Source organism: Monopterus albus, unplaced genomic scaffold, assembly GCF_001952655.1.
Source record: "Monopterus albus unplaced genomic scaffold, M_albus_1.0 scaffold32.1, whole genome shotgun sequence".
Lineage (NCBI taxonomy): Eukaryota > Metazoa > Chordata > Actinopteri > Synbranchiformes > Synbranchidae > Monopterus > Monopterus albus.
In genome coordinates, this window is record NW_018127912.1 from 1064057 (window position 1) to 1087446 (window position 23390).

Here is a 23390-nt window from a genome sequence, read left to right on the forward strand (position 1 = left end):
AACTGAGCTACAATTCACTTATGAGGAAATCTTTCAATCATAAGCGCTACAGGGCTCTGCACAGTTACTGAATGTATTTTAATTTACTGCCAAGCATGCCTTTTAAAATAAATCTAACACTAAGCTGGGAAAACTATACCCATTTCAAAATCTACAGTAGATATACTGTGTGACAGTTGTGTTTTTTACCTCAAACTCTGATTTTGAGGAATTAAGCAATGGCTCCTGTGCACAGAATCTCTCCAAAAAAACTTATTTACACAATTACAGTTGTTTAATAAAGTAAAAATAGCAGACATCCTCTGGTTCCACCTGATCAAAAAAGAGGATTTGAAAATATCTTTTCAGTTTGGACTTGTGATGGGCATATGCCTGTATTTTTATTTCACAAAATCAATCAATATTAAAAAATAATAAACTGATTAGGCCCTGCGATGGACCGGCGACCTGTCCAGGGTGTACCCTGCCTTTCGCCTGGTGCCGGCTGGGATTGGCTCCAGCCCCCCCGCGACCCCATTCAGGACTAAGCGGTATAGAAAATGAGATGAGATGAAATAAACTGATTAATTCATCTTGAAACATAGAGCTGAAACTGAAGCAGTGGTTTTATCTATTTAGGGCATTGACTGGCATCAATATTGATGATGAAATGATTGTTAATTCAAGCTCTTGAGTAAGAATGCCAATTATTCTCTGTTTAGTTTCTGATAAGTACATGTTACTTTTACTGGTTTTCGTAGTTGTCTATGATTAAAAACTGAATCCCACTCGTCTTCAGGATGTTGGTCAGACAAAACAAGCTGTTTGAACATGTTAGATTTGCCTTTAGAGGATCTTAACTAATGGGCAGACTAATTAATATTCTTTAAAAAATTGTTATTGGCAGGTAAGAATAAAAAACTCAGGGACATAACGATGATTCACCTGATTCACTTTGAATATTTATAGAGAAAGAGCAATTATAAAAGGCCACACTTTAAATGCCACCAAGTCTCAGAGGAGGGTAAATGTTCAGCCTACAGTTCAACAAAGGTAGGACTGGAGGTAGAGGTACCTCTTTTATTCCTTAGAACGACAAACTCAAGCAACGACTGACATTTATCATTACATCTTGAACCTCCTTTTAACCCACCAGGTCTAACAATAGGAGCACAGCACTTATAGCAGTGGAAACTCTCTACAAGTCCAGCAGTGTTGCTGCTGTTCCACCAACAACATTTGTACAGAAAATCTTTTCATTTCACTTTGTCTATATTTCATAAACAATGAGCAATCATTTAGAGGAGAAAATTGTGGCACAGTGTGCAGCCAAGTACTTTTAAGGTAAAATACTTCAGGAGGAAGTAGAGTAGGTCTGGCAGACAAAGGCTTGATTAATGTCAGGGGTTATACGCTTGATTAAATATAAAACATTCATGCAAATCATTTTAATAAGGTGATTCAGATATGGAAACACATGAGGGTGATGAAGGTCTCACCTGCAGCCTCCGTCTCCGGATGATCCCTGAATCATCCATGGGCGCGTGTCCGGGTTCACACCTGTCAGAGGGTCTCGTGGCTCCTGTGGTTTCCAGGTTACGGAGCGAGAAGAAGCCCCACTCTCGCGTTGTTTTCAACGAGCCAGTACCTTAGTTTACTACTAAACCGTAATTCTTGTTGGAGTGCCTGGTAAATTTCACATCATTCAACAAAAGGCCTGTAATATCCGGTAATTGTCTCAGACATAAGTCGGCACCGTGGTAAATAACAGCATGCTCCCTGTTCGAGATATTTATGTTCTGTCACGCTACATGCCCAAAGGCTACGACGATCAAATGTGACCAAAGTTTAAAAAGTGCCACTCCCTGTGGTCAGGGTCAGCCTATACATCGCATGCTGACAAATACTGACAGAGATACTGACACCGCTGCTCTGTCATGGGAACTGCTGAATAAGCGGGAGGATGCTCGGTGGGATCAGCGTGCGCTGCATGAACTCAAGTCCAGTTGAGAGATAGAGAGGAAACCCCCCGAACAACCCGCACTGTCAAACCGAGCCATATCACACCCAAGACTAGACAAACCACGCAAGTTTGCAGACATCTTCGCCCCCAAACGCACGGCGCAAAACACAGCCCAAACCCCCAAACTGGTTTGTAATAAGTCGCTCACTTCACCAGTAACTGTCCAAAACAAATCAGTTCAGCTGGGAAGGCTGCTGTCATCCTTTATCATGTTTCTATCACAGCGATCCTCTGTTGATCTTCAAACCACTTGGTGGCAGAAATCCTCTGTCTGAATCCACACGCATCCAAACCATATGCAACACAGTCTATATGCTAAGAAGGCGCCGGTGCATGCGTGTACACGGAGTTCAGTGCATCCTTGCACAAAAAAAACTACAAACCTCTATTACATGACACGTCCACACGCTGTCAGAGCTTATGTGCACTGAAAGCGCAAGATCAGTCTGTAGCGACTCTACACGTCCACACACGTATCAGCAATGAAAGCAGGTTTGATCATCAAGCGTTTTCGTGCGCCGGTAAACAGATTCCCCGGTTATACAATGTGCTCACTCCTTCCTTCTCTAGTGTAACATAGCTTCTTTCGCGAAAATGATTCTGTGGTTGCTACACAGGGTTTGCTCCATCCTCAGCCCTCAACCACCCACTTCCTACTACCCAGTGACGTTTAACCCCTCAGCGACCAGAGGCTTTGAAGGAGATCGTGGCTGTGCGAGTTGTGATGTGGTTTTTTTCTTTCTCGATTTTGGTGTAACAGTGAGTTTTAGTGGGGAAACCGTGGAGGAAGCATGTGTCGAACTGCCCCCAAAAGACAGTAACTGTATGACTGCGATGGCCCAGATAAGAGAGGAAAACCTCAGACTGTAAAATAAACAGTTTCTTCCAGTGTAGTAAATACTGTGCCCCTGCCTGTAACAAACACCTCAAAGGCTCCTTGATTCCCCTTAAAGACCCCAGAGCCCTGCACATTACTTTGTGTGTCATCAGCGGCTTGGACAAAATAACAAACACTTGATAGAAATGACTTTTGACTGGCACAATTACAAAATTTGTCAAAGGTGTGGGTCTATTTCATCTATTGCATTTAGATCTAAATGTTTTATATAGATTTATTTCAAAATCAAGTGTTGAAAATAATGACAACATTTTTGTCACTAGAGTAGAAATCATATGGTGATACAGTATGTGTGTACAATGAGAATGTACCATATAATGTAATACCTCTCCCTGGGGCGTTATTAATAGGCCATTCTGAGCAATATTGCAAGTGTGTTTGATGGAAATACTGGATTTCTGTATGTTTTTTTAATATCAGTGTAATAAACTAACTTTATTGGTCAAAGCTAATAGGACCCACCATTTTTGTAAGCTGTTTGTAGAGAGGTCTGTTTTGTTGCTTCAGGGTTGAAGTGCTTATTCAGGAACGGTTCTGTGTGGCTCGTGTAGCCGACATCATCTAAATGAATTACCATTCAACTGGGTCATGCCTCCACTGCTATTCCAATAAAAAATGGCATCAAGCATTATCCAACATTCACACCTGTCACACACAGAAGTCACTACCACATAACATTTCATGGCTCTTCACCCTTCAGCTACTTGCACCCTGGATCCAAATGGTAATGAATAAATGCTGGCATGGAAGCAAATTCCCACTGTGGTGATTTAACAGAGAAAGGTCTTGTGTGCTGTTGACAGATTAAGTCAAACCAGGAGTTTTCTGCAGATCTAATGTTCATACCAAGCCTGCCAACAGATGTGGATGTATTGTCAACAAGAGAAATGCATGCCCTGGACAGTACTAAGCAGCTGGAATAACTGACTATACTAAAACATTTAAATGCAAAGTCTGCAATCTTAAATATACTGACTAGAAAGAAAGTAAAACAAAAAAGAAAAAGGGGACTAGACAAAGGAGAATTAATGGATTTTAGCATCATGGCGTTAATAGTCCCCATCCCTCTGAGTAGACAGAACCAAAACCATATATTACAAAAATGGACATGTTATAAGCATAACTATACAGGGGTGTCAGCAGGTGAAAAATGATGTTTTGGGGAATGACCCAGTTACCAGCTTGTCTGACTTCTCTTGCACATTTAAGCTATGCTGCTTTTCTTATTAATATTTTAAAAATTAATGAAGGCATATGAATTTTAGATATTTTTTATTCACTGTTGCGGTGAGGGGGAGGCAGCAGCGTGGAGCTCATATGAGCACAGTTTTAACAGGCAAAGACTTTTTTCCAATTGCTCTGTGCAAAAGCTCTCAAAATGATGTCACCCCTTCTCAGTACATGTCCCGAGGGAGGTCACATGGGGTCATCTCTGCAGCCAAGAGCTTGGCAGGATTGAAATTTGGAATATGCCTGCTGCTTGTGTGATCCCATTTCCCATCCCAGTAAGCCTGTCTCACAAGAGCCACGTCAGCTCACATTTCTTTATAGACTGCAAGTGCCCCCGGCTGCAATCACATCTGCTCTATCTGTGTGTGTGTGTAGGTTAATGAGAGGAGTCAGCATTACCCTCTTATATACAAACTGGAACATAGGCAAAAGGCCAGAGATGCACTGATTCAACTCCATGGTTAATCTGAAGCCATAGCGTGTTTTGTATTGGGTCATATTGGAATTCATCATTTAGAGGTGCAACTAATGATTGTTTTCTCCAGCAATTTCTCAATTAATCAAATAATAGTTTGCCTACTAAAATGTTGCAAAAAGAAAAAACAATGCCAATCAAAAATTTCTCAGAGTCCAGAGTTGCTTTTTCAAAGTGCTTCTCTTTCTGATTAACAGTTCAAAATCCAAATGCTAAGAAAACCAGAAAACATTTCAGACATGGACTTGTGAATTTTTGCCATTTTAAAGGATGTAAACAGTTAAAGAACTTTCTGCTAATCAACTAATTAAGTGGTTCTCTTTCTGTTATATCACTGAGGAAACTACAAATTAAACATGCTATATTTTATTGAAATATTAAAATATCAATTTAGGCAAAGTAACTTTGCTAGCATCACAACAGCCTCCACTAACCCTGAGGCCTCGGCCCATTTTCATGACTACTGGACTAAGTGGTTAAGTGACTGGATGTTATTATATGTATTTGTTATAATGTGTTGGCATTATAAGTCATCTGTACGGCTAAATGTGGGACTGAGACAACACAGCATGGACACATTAAAATATAATTAACTCGAAACACCCTTGAGGCTCAATGTTGGGTCTGCTAATGCACCTCACTTATTAGGACTGTGCCTCCAAAGTGCATTTTAAAAACACCCCAGTAATGAGTGTAGCTAAGTATAGTATACTGTATTGTATAGTATAAATCCTGACAAATGATTGTGTGAAGATACTGAATGCATCAGCAACAATGATTATTTGACTAGTAACTAATATATTTATTTGAAAAAAGCACCTTTATTTTGAGCAGTGATTATTTGAACTTTATGAAGCTCTTACTTTGTCTCTGTTGCCGTGAAAGTTAAGTACTAATTGCCACATCTCTTTCATAGCTGACTAGCTGCTGCTGAAAGGCACTCAGCCTAATATGAGCTGATTCTGTAACAGTGTTTGTATAGTGATTATGACTGCATTAAGAGGAGCTATGTCTAAGCTGTTCACCATCTTTAGGTTTTAATTAACAACTTAATATTGTGCACACTGTCCTACATTCACAAGTTCAGTACAACTCCATTACAGCCTCACTGCTATTGTAGCCATGATTCACACTCAATAAACCTTTTTAACAGCACACATTAAGACTTGCCGAACAAAATCGAAACTAATAATATTAATGATTGTGAATGCCACTGAGAGCACGCACAGTAACGAGGCTCTGAAGACGTCAAACTACATTTAATGTAACCATTATTAATGTTGTTAATCACAGCTGTGTATTTTGTTGTGTGTTATCGAGTCTGCCATGAAAAAGGTCTATATTGCACTACAACTACAAAAAAAAAACAACTTTTTTTACCTTCTACAATGTTTAGGGAAACAATACAAATTACTGTACAATTTACCCAAACTCTCCACTTACATTTCCACTTTTATCGACCTCGTGTCCCCCTGTTATCTTCATTTATCCATTCATTCTCTTCCATTAGCTCTCCTTGCCCCATGACTCCTTAAAACCCCTAAACCTTCTCTCAGCTCCAACCTTCTCCTCATTTCAAGCCCCATTTGTCTAGAAGTGGGTCACAGACTGCTGCTGTGCAAAAAGCCTTGTCTGAGAAGAAGAGTTTCTCTAAATAAAACACCATACAATCAGCAGTCTCAGGAGTGCCTCATCATACACACATAAACCTGACAGAGAAAACAGGGGAACGGGTTTAAGAGGAAGAGATCATGTATTTGCACCTTGATTGGTTTAGTGCATTTCTGGCTTCCTCTCTGTAAAGGCAGGAAGTCATTTCTGCTGACATGTATTATACATGTATAGATAAATAAATATATTAAGATATGACCAAGACTTTAATCACAAACTAATACAGCAAAACATACAGGAAGAAATGTTATATGCTAAAAAGAATGCAAGCACCAACAGGCAGCAATAAAGATGTGAAACTCTCATTATCATCTAGTGATACCTTGGGTAAATATTAATTTTTGGGCACAGGCATGTGTAAACATGAAATCAGTGCAGGTGGGCAGTGGGTGAAAATAGATGAACAGTTTGAAAACATCTAAATCAGAATCACTTTATCAGTTAATTGGCACCAGGATTCTTTGATTGTCAAAGACTGTGACCGTGGCCCGCACATCCATTAGGTAAACAACAGCCTGGGGTCCCATGGTCGCCAGGGGGCCCCCTTGTGGCATTATAAAGGCCTACAGGTGCAACAGCACAAAATGTAAAAGGAAAGTGGGAAATAGATGGGAGGGTTTGTGATTATTATATGTCAGTCGCTCACATCACAACTCTCTGAAACAGCTGAGCTAGCTACAGCAAAATAACAGGCAGTGAAGAATCAGCTTCTCAAGAAAATCCTATTGTTGCCTGCAAGTTGCGAAGCAATGTGACCACAACACCTTGTTGTTTTTATTAATTAACAGTTAATGAATGGAAATAGAAATCAATAGTGTAATGAATAGTTTGGTGAAGCCATTTCTATGACTGCACTGATCAGGGCTTTTTGTGTTAATTCTGCTCAGTCTCACGTTGTAAATTGTGACATCATATCACATGTGATACAGCTGCATGTACACTTTCAACAATAAATGTGATTTAAAAAAAACACAAAGAACATTGGAAAGCAGGTCATGACAAATGATATTGACATCCTGTAATATGACATTTCCTTCATATCACGCAGCGTAACAAGTTCTTACCTGAATATAAATGTTTTTACCCTGGGGCCCCATGATCTCATCTAGGGCCTCACTGGTACAAGGGCCAGCCCTGCATGGGTCACAGCCTTTCACTGATCAATTCATCATCAGTGCAGAAGTGAGAATGCAGATGACTGGCTGGCAGCAACAGGTCGCCTTGGATATGTTAATAAATGATTACCATAAAATCGGTTCTCTTTGTGTCACTTTGCATTACATCAACAGCCAGTGGGAGCTGAGTGAGACAGTTCATTAACACAAACAGCAGTTAACTACAGACCTGCTTAAATACAATGTGGATGGGTCTTAAATTGAGTGACATTAATATTAAAGGTACAAGTTGGGTCACATTGGGTCCAGATAAGATTTATAAAAAATTATGGGTAAACTATTGGTTGTGGTACCAAGCTTCACAAAACTGCATACAGTACGTACAGGATCCTGCCTGTTATATGTTCTTTGTTTGGCTGTACTGAATGTATTGTATGATTTTATGGAAGTCTTGAACACTGTTGTGCTGACTAGTCCAAGCCGTATGAATTAATAAATCTAAGCCCTCTGACTGAAAGCTGCTGTGACCACTTAAAGACAGGTCCAAATAAGATACATAATAAATAATACATAAAAAAGCCGAAAAAAGTTCAAATTAACTTTTACCTCTACAACTTAAAAGTCTCCCACTCATATACTGAAAAAGTGACGTGGCTTAAAAAAAAAAAGACCAATTTTAATTTTGGAGCAATAGGGACACCAAGTGGAGAGGATTTGCTATTACAGTTATAAAAAGAGTCACAGTACCATGAGCAGACAGGAGAGAAATGTCAGGCCTCCTGAGGAAAATCAACAATTCTATAATTTAATCTGAAGGCCAGGTACAACAGCATCTGTGGAAAGCAGGGATGGCATGGCTGGAGCTCACACTGCAGGGTCCAAAGATAAGAAGCAGCTTTTAGATATGACTGCTCTGTTTGGACCAGATGCTCAGCAGAGATCTGATAACGGCCATATACTGTAAACATTCATTACAAATTGATGATTTATGAGGAAACTGCGGAATGATCTTTAAATCTTTACCAGGGAGAATTTGATGTTAGTAAATCACTGGCAAAGCCAACAATGTAACGCCAAGTTTCTGTAGTTTAATGAAGAAATTCTCAAACGTCACTTATACGCTAGTGTTGGCACTTACAAACATTTTGCCATCTGATGCCTTTAAAAAGATGAAGCAGACTGGGGGGTTTTTGTGCTGAACATAACATAACCAGCAACATTATCTTGAGTTTTTAACTATAAGTTCATTTTTGCCAGGGCACCCTTGTAAAACTCCCGGCCACCAGTCAACCTAAGCTTCATGTCTTTGGAGTGTGGGAGAAAGCTGGAGCAAACTTACACAAGCAGACCACACAAACTCTGCACAGAAAGGCCCCGGGTCGGCCAGGATTCAAACCAGGAACCTTCTTGCTGTGAGACAACACCACTAACTGCCGCACCGCCCTAGAGCCATGATGAGGATGATGACAAAATTTTGGCATAAATTCTTTTTGACATTTGAGCGATCCAGGTGAAGTCAGGCAAGCCACTGCTATAATTTTGCAGTGAGAAGCTTTGTTGTGGAAAACGGTGGCTCGAGTAGAGGGACCTTTTCTCCTCATGGAGAAGTCTCTTTTTGCTATGCAAATCTTTAGCCTGTTTTAATGGGACCATCTATGACTGTCCAGAAACTATAAACAAACAATTGTGCAGTAAAAAGGCTTTGGCTTTTATTTTTTATTTATTTAACCTTTGTTTAACCCCCGCAAATTGATGTTTGGGGGCCAATGTAGATTAATTTGTGATTAAAGTATTACTTCATTTATTCACCAGTAATAAGGAAAACAGTATGTAAAACAATATGAGGTTGTGTAAATTAAATAGATTTTTTTGAGGAAGTTTGAGATTTCCAATCATACTTCTCCTAGATAATACAAATATTACAGAAAAAGAAAGTTAAAGCATTAGATGGGTTTCAGTAAAGGTGCAACTAGTGATATCTCTTTATATTTTTCAATCAATCTGTCATTTTTCCAATTAATGAATAGCTTAGGGTCAGAAAATGAAATGAAAATGGCTCATACTCCAGGTCCAGGCTCCCAGGGTCTAAGAGGATGAATTCAATTTAGGTTCTTTAGGCTTGTTTAAAAGCTTCCTAAAAAGTATTCTTACATTACCTTATGTCCCATAAACAACTCCATTCATTCACTATGGCACAATAGTAGGGTGACCTTATAGCATTACATCAGAAAGACTTATGCTGAAATAGATCACCACGTTAGTCTCCTGCAGACGTGGACTAAATACTTTTAATCCCATTGACGCAGTAGGAGAGCACACTATGCACAGGGATTAGACAAAAAGCCTGGGGAGGTTATAAATGGACGTAAAGCTTGGAACCAGAAAAAGAATAAGACAGGACACAACAGGTCAAGCCCTGGGACGTGTTGAACAGAGAGATCCAGACAACTCCAGCTGAGGCTGCAGCAGTCCTACCACAGATCCAACGCTTAACCTCGCAGTACAGCTTGTGGATTTTGCCATCAGAATCAGACATCCAAGCATCGCCTGTACCCATGGAGCATGTGGCCCAGACAGTGACCGCTTCTGCAGCCTTTGACAGGAAAGCCCTGCGAGCAACCCCTAGAGGAGCCTTGTCTCATTTTGTGGGGAGCTCAATCATGATCCTGTCTTCGTTTATAGTTTCCACTTTAGCTATGAACTGTGGGAAGAAGAGCCAAGAATCGAGACACAAACCCAATGGGAACTAGCAGCTGCAGACAGATGGATATTTCTTTATATTTAGTTAACCACTTAGGTAGGGCAAGTCAATTAAGATTCTATTTTTATGATATGATAGATGCCCCTTCACAGTCAGCTGCCTTTTGTGTTCCCGTAGCAAAATGCAACATGTTACGTCATGGCTGAAGTTCCTTTTGTGTTCCTGGAGAAAAAGCCTCAGAAGAAGATAATGCTCATATGGGATGCAAGATGAACCAACAGCAGAAGAAGAACATGGACTACTGTGACAACGCAGGAGACAAGAGTCTGGCAACCATCTCAGAATTAATCTATGCAATGACAAACATGCTTTGTGTGACTAATAAAGAGGAGAACAGTTTGCAGAAATACCATCAACGCTCATCCTCCATTTTTACCTCATACTTGAAGTCAGTATTCTCTATATGCAAGATGTTTACTGGGTAAAAACAAACCAGACATAACATTAGTTTACCTACAAGGGCTGAAGAACGAATCTCAGTACGTCCTAAAATGACGCTGGATTATCATTACTGAAAACGGTCAAGTACTAAAGACTAACTCACTGCTTACTTTTTGATAAAATCTTTTTTTGATTTGATTAATTAATCATATAACCCTAAGTTATATTCAAACAATTATTTCTGCTTCTTTTATGGACAAAATGTAATATTTGAGAATGTAAGCTTCTTTTGTTAAATGAAAAAAACATTTTATAGTAATTGTACTTCCTTTATGTAAGGTAAAGCAAAAAGTATTGGTGTGGTACTGCTATCATATAATACCCAGTCTGATTCCCTATAAGAAGAACATATAAATGACAGTCTATGTACACTGCTAAAGCCTAAAGCATGTGATATATATACATATATATACATACTGAAGAACAGATCCTGACAAATAAACAAAAATAAAATGAGTATGTAGCAGGGATTTGAGACAGCTTTCAGATTCAGTGTCTGTGGAACAAACTGTGTTGAGGTTTCCATTCTGCACTTGTCAAATTCTGATGGATATTTTGCACTTGTTAGCTGCTTGTGCTGGTGACCCACTATGGTGCAACTGAAACGGGTGATGGCTTTTCAAACCTGTGTAAACCGTCATGTTGCCATCAGAGGGCAGTATGGTCATTTGCTTCTTTCCAAGTTGTGAGTAGAATTTAAAAAAAAAGGGGTTCTTACAAAAGCAAAATGTGTTTTTAAAGTTTTTTTTAATGTATAAACATGGATGCAAACAGGACAAAAATGGACAGACTGTTCCAAGTTTGCACTGGTGATCACCTCTGCAGTATTTGAGTCCATCCCAGTGACAAAAGCTAAACTATTTGGTTGTATATGAAGAGCTCCCAAAGAGCTCATCATACTGTGTGTGTAAGCACATCCTTTAGTGTGTCTTCAAAGTGTGTTGAGGCTCCTCAACCTCCGCTCAGTGAAGAACCGGTGTGTCTTGTGGGTCTGGCTTTGGTCATTACCCCCCGCTGAAGCACTGAAGTATGACAGCATAGACTTGTTGTTCTGCCGCTGTGCCGCCTTCTCCCCATCCTCCTCATCATCATCCCTGAAGACAGATGTAACAAAACAAGATTTACACTCTGGTTAGTGCTCATCTCCTAAGGTCATATAATTTACACAGACATTTAAGCACGAAAGGGAGTCTGGTTTTCACTCTAACACATGCAAGCATTCTTATCAACAAAACACACAACAAAGCAATTTTCAAAAGTAGTCTGTCAGGTTTGGGGGCTTCCATGGACTCTGGAAAAAAGCTGGAAACCATTTTAATGCTTTCTGAAAAGTACTATTTACCAAATACCCATAATTATCTCAGAGCAGAATTATCAAGGGCACAGAAGTTACTTACCAGTGGACAGGAACCGCTTTGCTGTCCATCAGGGTTTGGGCAGTGCTCCAGCTGAAGCGAACAAACTGAGGGTAACCAAAGACCGGGTCCAGGTACTTCAACAGCCACGCTTTAGTCTTGGGGTCTGAAAACACAGGAAAAAAAGTTAGTGTGTGTCACTTTAAAACTACGCAGAGTTTAGTCTTGTTTAGGTACAGTACTGGTAAAAGCGACCAAAGTATCAGGGTTTTTTAACAGCTGCCTGGTAGTAATGTAAGGGCACTCAAATTCAGATTTTATTCATAACATTTAACACAATGGCTGTTAATTGCTTCTGTTACCATTTGGGTATCCTGAGCCATAATCTGGATCCACGTCTCCCAGGTCCTCATTAAATTTCCATCCTTTTACAACACGATCCCTGGCAACCTGAAAATAATCACATCATAAACAAAGCCATCAACCAAATCTCAAAAGGTCTGGACACTTAAGTTTTCAACAGCACCAATGTGCAGTCCATGATTGTAGATAAAGGTCACAGGACTAACAAAAAAGTCTATAAAACGTCTTTATTAGCAATGAATTCACTTTGTATTACATGTTGCTTCTCATAAATTTCCTTCTTTCATGTAAAAGAACATGTGATACTGAACAAACATTTGTTATACAATTCTCACAATTCATAAGATTGCAACCTTTCAGTAATGACAGAGAAATTAGGGAAACTCAAAGTAAATGCACTTCTGAACAAGTTAAAGACTGCACAGCGGTGAGATTTAGAACAAGAGGAAAGACAGGCAGCTAATAATTAAGGAAGCAAAAGAAGATAAAGAAAGAAGCTCAGGTAGCATCTTGATGGTCTTCACTAACCTTTGCACAGATACTGGCTGCGCTGACGATGGGAAAGAGGGAGTCCGCTTTTGGCTTAACAGTCACCTCGATCCCCGGGAACCGCTGAGAGAGTTTCTCCTGATACTTCTCTGCTGGGCCAACTGTATCCACATAAACCTGCAGAAGGTGATACAGTTGGAAGAGGACAGACCACGGCAGACAAAAGAAAAGGAGGATGAGGACAAATAAGAAAACACAGAGACAATGAGAGGTTAGATCATCGCAAAATAAAGGACTTATCATCTAATCTGCTTTATATTATCTCAAAAATATCACCAGAGTTTGGCCATTTCCCTCTCTGAGTGACACAGCTACTCTAATGCTCTCTGCTGTACAAAAAAAAAAAAAAAAAAATCGGCAAGTTAGAACTGGTTCAGAACTCTGCTGCCTGGGCGCTGACCAGCACCAGAAGGAGAGAACACATTACAGCGCAATGTGTCCTTAAAGACACAGCAGGACATAACACCTACTCAACATTAGAAAATATAAGATCTTTATATTCATATTCATGTAAATCACTTGTTTACCTCTTTGAGCTGTACCCCATTGTCCAAGGCATACTGCACAAGAGCAATAGCTGTATCATGTGAAAGGGCGTTCAGGTTGTATTTAGTCCTTAAATCAAAAGCAAACATGTTATTGTGCATGTATTTATGTAACAGTCTTCTGTGTGCATGGTGCTCTGTGAGAAATACCTCTGTAACATGCTGGTGGAGATGGTGTTCGGTGAAAGAATCTGCAGTGCCCAGCCCACATAATTTCTAGATTCATCCAGTTTTTGGAAAAGCCTCTCCCTTTCTGCCTCTGTTAGGGTCTTTGAATCTGACAAGGGGATGACACAATGTATCAATTTAAGAATGCAGTGAGAGATTTTACTTTCCACTGTGCCTAAGAGTAAGTTATGCATTATTAAATATGTATAACGATTGGCAAGTTGCATCTTTTATTTATAACTGTTTAACTGAGAAAATGGTGAACAAGCTAAATACCAAATATATAATTTTCCCAAGGTTTTGTTTGTTTGAAGATGAACAAGCTAAGAAAGGCTGCAAACTTCCACCCCCCCAAATTGCCATCTGCACAGATGCAGGACAAATCGATTACCTGCCACTTTCAACTCCTTCAGTTTTTCCTTTCTGGAAACTGGACAGAAACATATTCCATATACCATGGGCCCTGGATCACAAAACACAACCAGTATAAGTATATACATATGCCACATGCCTTAAAGTGCAGTCACTGCTAGAACAACCTAACAGCGTGGCAGACCTGTAAACAAAATCATTATCTCAATGATAAATTATGAATGACTGCAACAGAAAATGTAAAGCTGTCTTAGGTGTCTTATTAAAACACTGCAAGGTTTATACTATGGAAATATTCTTTTTTCCTTTTTCAAAATGAACTAACAGCATACCCAGCACAGGCCCTCTTCCTGCCTCGTCAATGCCCAAACAGCAGTCCTCTGTCCTGCAGACATCAGGGATCTGAGAAGCCAGGCGGCAGCTGACAGAGTTGTCCATTTCAAAGGAACTGAGATCCATGACCACTGGCTGAGAGGACAACTGACACAAATTAGATACTGAAAAGACAGTTGTACACCAAATTTTGGCCACTATCTGGGCAAGTTACATAGGTTGTTTTTTTTTTGTTTTTAAAGCCAAAAGAATTTAATACAGCCACTACAGCAAACTGCCAACTCTTAACTGTTAATATTCTTTGGACTTGTGTAGCAGCCAGTGACAAAGGAAACAAATAAAGGAATAGGAGAAAGAATGGAGTTTGCTAAATACTACCAAGTTCTGAATGCAAATGCCATACACTAAGTCAAGAATACTCAAAATTCAGCATGAACTACATCACAAGATGGAATTTTTGGAACAGCCTTCACAGTCCCCCGACTTGAACAACACTGGAAAAAAACGAGGTTGTTATTAAGTAAATTGCTAGTTTAGTACTGACCCCAGTATTTTTGTATATAGTAAGTCATCATAAAAATAAAACATAAGTGCTTGAGAATTTGAAGAAACGCCTGTGTTTGTTTGTGTCCGACAAGCGATGCATTTACTATGCGCTTCAAAAATCTACAAAACATGTAGTTTGTCCAGTTTTTGCAGTCATCTGTAACGATACACATCGTGGGCACTAAAACAAGCTTACTGTATTGCGTTTGGAGCATAAACGTACACTTAATAACCTCTCCGGACAAACTGTCATATTAGTTGTACAGATGGCAGAAACACACATGTACGGTAGTTAGCTCTTTACTCTGTTATTATGTTGTAAACGCACTCAAACGTTAGCTAAGTTAAATGCTACAGGCCATCGACACGATTAAAACTACTTAATCTGACCTTTTGAAACCAGAGTATACATATGTTTTACGTTTAAATTACAAGTTCGGGTTGTTCCGAGATAACATTTAAGTAGCAAAAATGATAAACTTACCTAAAATTTACTCTTACCCTTTTCAACTATGACAACACTCTTCCTAGTTTTGTTGGATTTGGCGCGCCTATAATGACGTCACACATTAATGTTTCTTCTTCTTCTTCTTCTTCTTCTTCTTCTTCTTCTTCTTCTTCTTCTTCTTCTTCTTCTTCTTCTTCTTCTTCTTCTTCTTCTTCCCCGTTTTGCCTTCTTATTATGTTTTATGGCCGCTGGCAAATAAGGTTAAGCTGCATTACCGCCACCAACTGGTATGGAGTTGAGGGATCGGAAATGTAACTTTTGCTAATTCTAATAAAAACATTTTTTAAGGTAAATGGAAGAATGTATTTCTCATACTGGAACAAAACAGATAACACTTTTCTCCAGCGCTTCTTTGAAAAAATTATATAAATCAAAGTTTATCTTTATGTCACTAGGCTATGAGGCCACTTCTCTCATCATTGCATTGTAAAGTATAACGTTTCTTATCGTTTACAAAATTCCCATCTTCCCATAGCTCATTATCTTCCAAGTTCAAGCTGGTATTTTGTACTGTTTAATCTTGTATGCCAAAACTCTAGCCTGGGTAACATCCAGGACCTCGTGCCAACTTTTCTTTAAATTTCCATCTTCCATCTTCCTTTTCTCTCTTGTTTATACAGATTTTGCCACCTTTTTTCAGCATATGCTTATGATCTTTACATTTATGACAGTGTAAATTTTAGCTTGATGTTTTTTTTCTGTTTTACTACATTTATGGCAGTGTAAATTTTAGCTTGATGTTTTTTCAGTTTTAAAATAAATGTTGTGGAGTAAAAAGTATAACAAAAACTTTGTCAATGAAATGATGAGAAGTAGTAAAAAAATTGATAGTTCATACTGTGTTTGTTTATCAGGAACAATACACATTAATCAGTAGTAACCAAAATGTAGATTTGCCAGTTTTTATCAAGACTTGCCAGTTTTCATCTACTGCCCTTTGACTAAAATGTCAATTTGCTGCAAAGATGAAGTGTTTCATAGAGTCACACCATATTGTACATTACAAATACGACAGAAAACCAATATGGCCAGATCCACCCAGTTTAGGGCCTCAGGGCAAAAACATTTGATAACACCCTCAGTGATGCCCTCTGTATTTAATTTGGTTGAATACAAATTTATTGGGCACCATCCACTATGTTAATGTTTACAAGATAGGTGATTATACAGGCTCAATGATGATAAGGCCCTTAAGGCCCTTATCATTTCAGTTTGTCATCAGTGGTTGTGTATCTTACTTAAAACAAGTTATCATGGTTTTCATTGCTAGAACGAGGCTGGTTTTATTTTTCCTCTCAAAACTGATCTACAACTAAGCCTGCAAAATATCGCCACATCTGTAGTGATCTTTGTTTTGCAATGTCCTCCAACACAATGTCAGTACCAGAACTTGACATTTTGGTTTGGATGCCATCTAAATGGGCTTCAACTGCAGCTGAATGCAGAGACAGGGAGGGAGCCTCAGGTGGAGAGGAGAGGGCAGAGTGAAAGGAAAGCTGTGTACAAAAGTCTAAGTGTACGCTGGTTACTGAGCTGAAATTGGCCTTGCCTCTGGTGCTTTACACCCACCCCTTCTCTCTCTTTCTGTCCCTCTCCCTCACTGAATGGCTCTCTTTGTTTTTCTCAGTAGCACGCAGTCCCCAGCCGATTAAATGTGGGGAATTAGTAGTCAATTTTAGCCTACAAACACACTAAACAGCTTAACTCGATGGAGCTCTGATTGTGTTATTATTACAGTTCACACATCAGCAGTGTGTTTTTAAATGTACTGTTTTCACCCAGCACTTACTAACTGCACCGCATGTTATCTCTGGACCATTGCTGCCACATACAATAACGCTCTAACACAGAATGTTTATAAATAAATTGATTTAATAAATGACAACAATAATATTTCAACATTGCTTTTTTGTAAGGAAGCAAAATGCTCAAGTGAATGTATAACAAACACTTTACAAAACTACCCAGAATTATACAAATGGAAGAAGCAAAGGTGTGACACACAATGCATTATTACTTACATAAAAATAACTACATGGTAAGAGGGTCAGTATAAATCTATAAAGTATGTATCACACGATAATGGTGAAGCCTGTGGTAATAACCATTTGTTCACATTGCTGAAGAGGAAGAGGGCGACTTGGACACAACAGGAAAAAAAAAGATAAAGTTGAAAACATGTTTTTGGCCTTCATGCAGTGCAGAACAGTCGTACATGTGATTCTAATCTTTATGTAGGACTCAAAGTTGACCAATTATCTCGGGAGATTTGGCACTTAGAAAGCAAAAAGACGACTTAGGTTGAGGTTTAATGTTCTGAAATTCTGATTACCTTCAGATGATCAGGTATTCATGGTTTTATTCCTCCTCTGCTATTGGCACAAAAAGAATAGAGTTGAGGTAAGTGTCCAGGGCCGGGAAATACCTTGAAACATATCTTTAAAACTCACTTCCCTCGCTTTTTCCTATTTTTCCCCTTTAATTTTTTATTGTTCAGTTCAGTGAAGTCAGCCTAAAGAAAGGACAGGAATAAAGACTGAGTTATCTACAAAGAAACAAGGTTTTCTGGCCACAAGAAAAGCAACCTGGGGAACATCTTGTTGAAACAAAACATACTTTTTCCCAAAGTAGTGTTGCAGGTGTATAAGTGTAATATCAAATTTGTCACAATAAAGGTACACCCTATGATATCAACACCAACAATAAACATACTATTCATATAAAATAACACAATAACATCAAGAACATCCTTTAGTTTGGTTAATAAAATCTGATAATGTAGCTCCAAACCCATCACTTCTGGGTCAAATCAGAGTCACTCTTCAGCATCTGTCCACTCTCATCTGTTGCTTGAATATAGTCACTGTACATCCCAACTCATATATTTATGATGGCACACATGTGTTAAGATTTGTTTGTTTTTTGATTGGCCGATGACCCATGATTCACCCTTTATATGGTGCGAGTTTGTGGCTGATTTTTTTATCTTTAAGACTCCTGTAGACGCATCTTGCTTTATATTGGATAAAAAAAAGTACAAACGTCTAATATAACATCAAAATGGCACATACACTCAATCACATGCTCACAGTTTTGCACACACACATGCACACACATACACGTTTCCCTCTGCTCAGCTGGTCTCCTTAAGGTCTTGTGAGTGTGGTGTAAACAGGCTGCTCCCAATGTGTGGGGCTGTGAGAGGGGGCCACGCTGGAGGGGTCTCCTATGGTAGTGTACAGAGGCCTCTGTGTAGGACCCATGTAAGAAAAGGCTGAGTACAGCCCAGGAGCTTGGCTGGAGTGGGCATAGTATGCCCCGGGGGCCTGGTGCTCTCCATACTCAAACTGAGCCCTGGAAGCCAGCGAGGGAAAAGCAGAGCCGTAGTGAGGGAGGCTGAGTGAGGTGTAGGTGACATGGGCGCCTGAGGATGGAGAAGATGAGGCATCGGCATAGTGGCTCACAGATGCAGACTCGCTCTTGATCTGGGCCTTGGAGGGGTCAGAAGACGACGGAGAGGGCTGAGGTTGTTGCTGCTGTTTGGAGAGCCAGGCAGAGTGCCCGCTAGCAGCGGCCAGAGCATAGGCATAAGACGAGGCAGAGGATCCAGCTGCAGGGGCCCCGGTTCCGTTCTGCGGGTGGCCATTTGGAGGAAGGTACTGGTCAAACTCGTTTACATCAAATGGCTCGATGTTGGACATCACCTCATGGCTGATCTCGCCAATGTCCATGGTGCCAAAGTCGATGTGGGGTTTAGTGCCTGATGATGACTGACCACCAGCTGACCCTTCAGCTCCCAACCCAAGGGCTCCCCTGGACCCCCCTGTTGCTCCAGCTGCTCCTGCCGCCCCTTCCCTCTTGGCATCTGACAGTTTCCCAGATTGGAGCTCTGTCTTTGGGGTGGTGGGGGGCGTAGGTGGGCTGTGACCCTGACCTAAATGAGAGACATGGTCAACATGGTCAGGTAAACCTTGACAGCAGATGTAACAAAGGGTTTTTCTTTGTCTCCTTTTGAAATGTGGCACAATTTTGTCAATTTATTTTCTCAAATAATATATTGGCTTTTCTGGTTGAAATTACAGCTTCAAATACTGTGTCAAGGCCCAGAATCTTTGGACCACCTACCAGCAGAATGGTGGTGGTGATGGTGGTGGTGCAGGTCACCCAGAGGAGACCCTGCCCCACCGTTGTGCTCCAGATGCAGGGTCTTGTAGTGTGACTGGGAGTGGCTGGCCTCCCCTTCCCCCTGGCTGTCGGACTCATTAGCAGGCGTTAGTTTGCCGTTTTTGCGTCTCCGGGGCTGGTACTTGTACTCTGGGTAGTCCTTCTTGTGTTGTTTCCTCAGCCTCTCCGCCTCCTCTATGAATGGCCTCTTCTCGTTCTCATTCAGCAACCTGGGCAGGAAAAAACAAGGGCTGATTTATTCTTCTAAGTTAATATGAATATATTTCCAAAGAATCCAAAGAATGTGTTAAAATGTTCAATATCACTGTAATTAATACTGTGTGTAATGGATAAATACAGTGATATCTGAAGAAAACTGCATTTGGATGGTATAAATCTTTGAGTACACGTTATACAACATCTACCACATTTATGCTACACAAGATAAAACGCTACGTCTATTTTTTTGTTTCCCTTGTATGTTCTTTGTTAACAATTTGAGCTTATAATTTGTCCACCTTAACACTTAAGTTCAATTTATAGACCCCTTCTTATACTTTATGCACGAACAGGAAACGTGCCGGTGTATGGCCGCACTGTTCTTCTCTGTGACACCTTCTCCATACAAACCTCCAAAGTTTGCCCAGGGTCTTGCTGAGCTCCGCGTTGTGCAGATGGGGGTACTGGTCGGCCAATTTCCTCCTCGCCGCTTGCGCCCACACCATGAAGGCATTCATGGGCCTCTTGACGTGGGGTTTAGTTTTGTTTCCGCTGTTTATGCGCACCGGCATGGGCACAAGTGTCCAGTCATATCCGTCCAGCACTTGACTAACCGCCTCCCTGATGCCGATCGGGAAACGATCGTCCTCCTCCTCTGATTTGGCTCTGGATCTCCCTCCATCCTCACCGCTGCCATCCGCAACGCAAAGCGCGGTCAGCTGCTGCGGCGGACCACTTAGGGGGGAGTCCTGGCCGTGCGGCGCACCAGACTGGGTTGGCGACAGTGAGTGACCATCATCTGACCCTCCGGGACTCAGCTCCGCCTCGGACAGGCTGTGTTCCTCGCCAGACATTTTTAAAAAAAACTTTTGGCTAATGAAAATACAAATGCAAAATGTGTTTCGGAGAGAGTCACCACTTTTCAGTGTAGTTAAACCGTTTAGATTAAGGCTGGAGTCTACAGGGATCCCAATTATTGCTGACTTTTCTCAGGAAAAGCCATGCTGCTGCGTAAAAGTGTCCAAATCCCCTCCACCGTTGGCTGGAAATCCTTTTTAGCAAAGGCGGCTACACCTGAAATTATTAAAAAATAGAAAAAAAAATCTAAAAAGTAAAAGAGAAACTAATTATAATTCAGTTTCGCTGTGATTGAAACATGTCTTTGTTTACTTCAATTAAACAAGTTAAGAAATTTAACAGATTTAATGTCATCATCTAACGTCCACATTGGTATCTCTAGCCAGTAAGCCAATAATAATATGCAATCTGGATGAAAAATAATATTCTGTTGATTAAATATTTTATATCAAAGCCAAAAAAAGACGAGTTGGCACATAAGTACTGCTATCAAATATTCCTTGCTATCTTAGACATTTTGTTTTAAAAAAATGACATAACTTACCAGTGTAGATGTCCGGTGGTTCAACATGGGAGTGTGTGTGGCTGACTGTAGAGCCGATGAATGGCTGCTCTGTGTGGAAACACCGGAGCTTAAAGAGCGCCTTGTCACAGGGACCGGGAGAAAAAAGTGATTGAAAGTGGAAATATTCTCAGAGAGGCAGCATTCCAACACACAGTCAGCCCCGCCCCCGGGGCAACACGCTGCGATCTTATTGGTCCTCTAATTATCCTCCTGTCCTCTGATTGGTCCTGAGCAATACACCGTTAATGCCCGTCTGTCCATCACTGCAAGATTTCCAGCAGAGAAGAGGTGAGATTTTACACCGCGGCGGCTTAAATGACTCCACAGTGCTCCCATTTATAGCAGGAGAAGGCCAGCTCTGTTGGACATGTTGACATGTTATATCAAACAAATAAACAATCCTGAGGAGAGTTATTGCCTCGTGTGGTTAAAAAAAAAATCAGCCGTGGATTGTGAAGTTCGGCTCGGATTTAACTGGATTCCGTTTGAAATAAAGACACACTCTTTATGGCAATAAAAAAACACGTGTAAAACTTATCAGACTGAAAAGTGCATTCGAACTTATGATTTTCAAAAGGAAAACATATAAAGGATAAATCACGCGTGGGGCTATATTTTGGTTAATAATTAATGCCATCAAAATAGGACCGAGCTGCATCAGTGTCCGCAGCGCATAAAATCATATTTTAACCCATTATTATTGCTTAAAATTGATCGAAAAGCGTATCTAAGACTGTTGTACATGTACAGTTGCTGCATTCACTCCATACCTAAATGAATCTGATAACAATTATACCTAAAATTGTAATCAGGCTGTTTTCTGAATAAAAACTGGTCGATATGAATGACGGATACATGCAGGTTGGAGATAAAAAAAAGAACAAGATAAGGGCAGAGTGGTTCGTCCAGACTGACCAACAGTGAACTAATATCAGACTTGTTTTGTGCGTAAAGCAAAACTGGGATGGTCGGTAGGCCCAAGTTAGTGTCAGTATGATGGGAAGCAAGAGACTGATGCGCACTCGGTCACACACACAGTTAGCCACACAACACAAAATGGAAGCAACAATAACCCCTGTGTGTCCGATGCCTCTCATGTTGAGGCTGCCTCTCAGTTTTCTCCCTCTCTCTCTCTCCTCTCTCTTTGCTCTCTTTGTCTCCATCTCAGGTGAATTGTAGCCATGTGATCAAACGCCCGAGCTCTATCCATTAACCCTCGTAAATGAAAAAAGGGGGAACAAAAAGCAGTTTTGTGCTGCAAACATGGAAAAAATTGATAACAGAGAGCTATGTGTGCGTCTTTCTGCCCTTATGTCCGAGCATAGACACAAGTCTCGCACACAGTGAAAATTCTCTGCGGCAGACAGGACACATGGATCTGTTTCTCCCACTCCGACACTTTTCTATCTAAATACTCTCTGCAGCGCCTGGATTTGGGCCTCGGAGGTGCTGATGGTAGGAGCCTGTGTTTGGGGATGAGGGGGTGATGGGTTGGTGGTGGTGACTGTGGGCATGTTGCACCCCACCGACCAACCGGTAACTCTGGGATCCTGTGTGAGGCCTCCGGGGCTTGTGCAGTGAGTGTTTTTGTCTACATGAAGGGATTGTTGCTGTATTTTGCAGGGAACTGTTTAAACCGTGCGTGTTGTTTCCCGGGTTGTTCCGTAGGTTTGTGCAGAGCAGAAACGTGGAGGAAGCTGCGGTTTATACGGAGAGTGTTTAGTTAGTGCAGCTGGATGAGCAGGGCCCCCCAGGGAGTCGCTCTGTCAGGGCGACGTGGTTTTGTCGATCTTGCATGAAAACATGCATCGCAAATGTTTATATTTTAAACTTTAGACTAACCTCAGGGTGACGTGTGTCTTCTTAGGTATCTATGAACCTCTTGTTTGTTTGTTTAGTTGGTTAGTTTTGTTTGATTTACAATGTAGTGACTTGTTCTTGACATTTTTTCCCTGTCCCCATTGAGTCTGCATGATGCCAAATTGCGGCCACTACACAATTTTTATTTACCGTATTTATAATGATCCTGTAACAGTTTCACTTCCTTCAAAGTGGTAATTTATTCTTAGATTGACAGAGGTTCTGTTTCATTCGAAGCTGATGATATTCAAAATAAAAACTTATAAAAATAAAGTTTTTTAAAAAGTGTCAGAATTAGCTGTTTCATCCAGGGAGCCATTGTAAAAGAGGTTTCTAACCTCACCGTGTTTTTACTGACAAAAGATAGGTTAAATAAAAGACAGGTTAAATTA

At 40.5% G+C, this 23390-nt stretch overlaps 3 protein-coding genes across 6 annotated transcripts in view; all 3 read right to left on the bottom strand.

Moving 5' to 3' along the window:
- LOC109958382 (microtubule-associated serine/threonine-protein kinase 1-like) overlaps positions 1-2621 on the bottom strand; it is a 64942-nt gene extending 62321 nt beyond the window's left edge. For both annotated transcript variants that reach the window (XM_020596955.1, XM_020596954.1), the window contains exon 1: positions 1479-2621. In XM_020596955.1, the coding sequence (XP_020452611.1) occupies positions 1479-1517 (39 nt within the window). In that variant the 5' untranslated portion in view covers positions 1518-2621. The remainder of the gene's footprint in view (positions 1-1478) is intronic.
- Positions 2622-11321: 8700 nt separating this feature from the next.
- rnaseh2a (ribonuclease H2, subunit A) lies at positions 11322-15421 on the bottom strand. 2 transcript variants are annotated; one of them, XM_020597075.1, is made up of 9 exons: positions 15326-15421; positions 14278-14413; positions 13965-14036; positions 13556-13682; positions 13388-13475; positions 12840-12977; positions 12311-12398; positions 11991-12114; positions 11322-11687 (listed from the first exon to the last, which is right to left on the bottom strand). In XM_020597075.1, exons 2-9 carry the CDS (start codon positions 14402-14404, stop codon positions 11525-11527), a joined length of 927 nt encoding a protein of 308 aa, XP_020452731.1. In that variant the 5' UTR covers positions 14405-14413; positions 15326-15421; the 3' UTR covers positions 11322-11524. The 2 variants fall into 2 exon arrangements, with proteins under 2 accessions (XP_020452731.1, XP_020452732.1); XM_020597076.1 differs by having other exon boundaries at positions 15309-15410.
- Positions 15422-17232: 1811 nt separating this feature from the next.
- Positions 17233-21221, bottom strand: LOC109958489 (transcription factor Sox-10-like). 2 transcript variants are annotated; one of them, XM_020597184.1, is made up of 4 exons: positions 21118-21221; positions 20127-20789; positions 19458-19726; positions 17233-19266 (listed from the first exon to the last, which is right to left on the bottom strand). In XM_020597184.1, exons 2-4 carry the CDS (start codon positions 20567-20569, stop codon positions 18479-18481), a joined length of 1500 nt encoding a protein of 499 aa, XP_020452840.1. In that variant the 5' UTR covers positions 20570-20789; positions 21118-21221; the 3' UTR covers positions 17233-18478. The 2 variants fall into 2 exon arrangements, with proteins under 2 accessions (XP_020452840.1, XP_020452839.1); XM_020597183.1 differs by having other exon boundaries at positions 20127-20819.
- Between the last annotated feature and the right edge of the window lie 2169 nt (positions 21222-23390).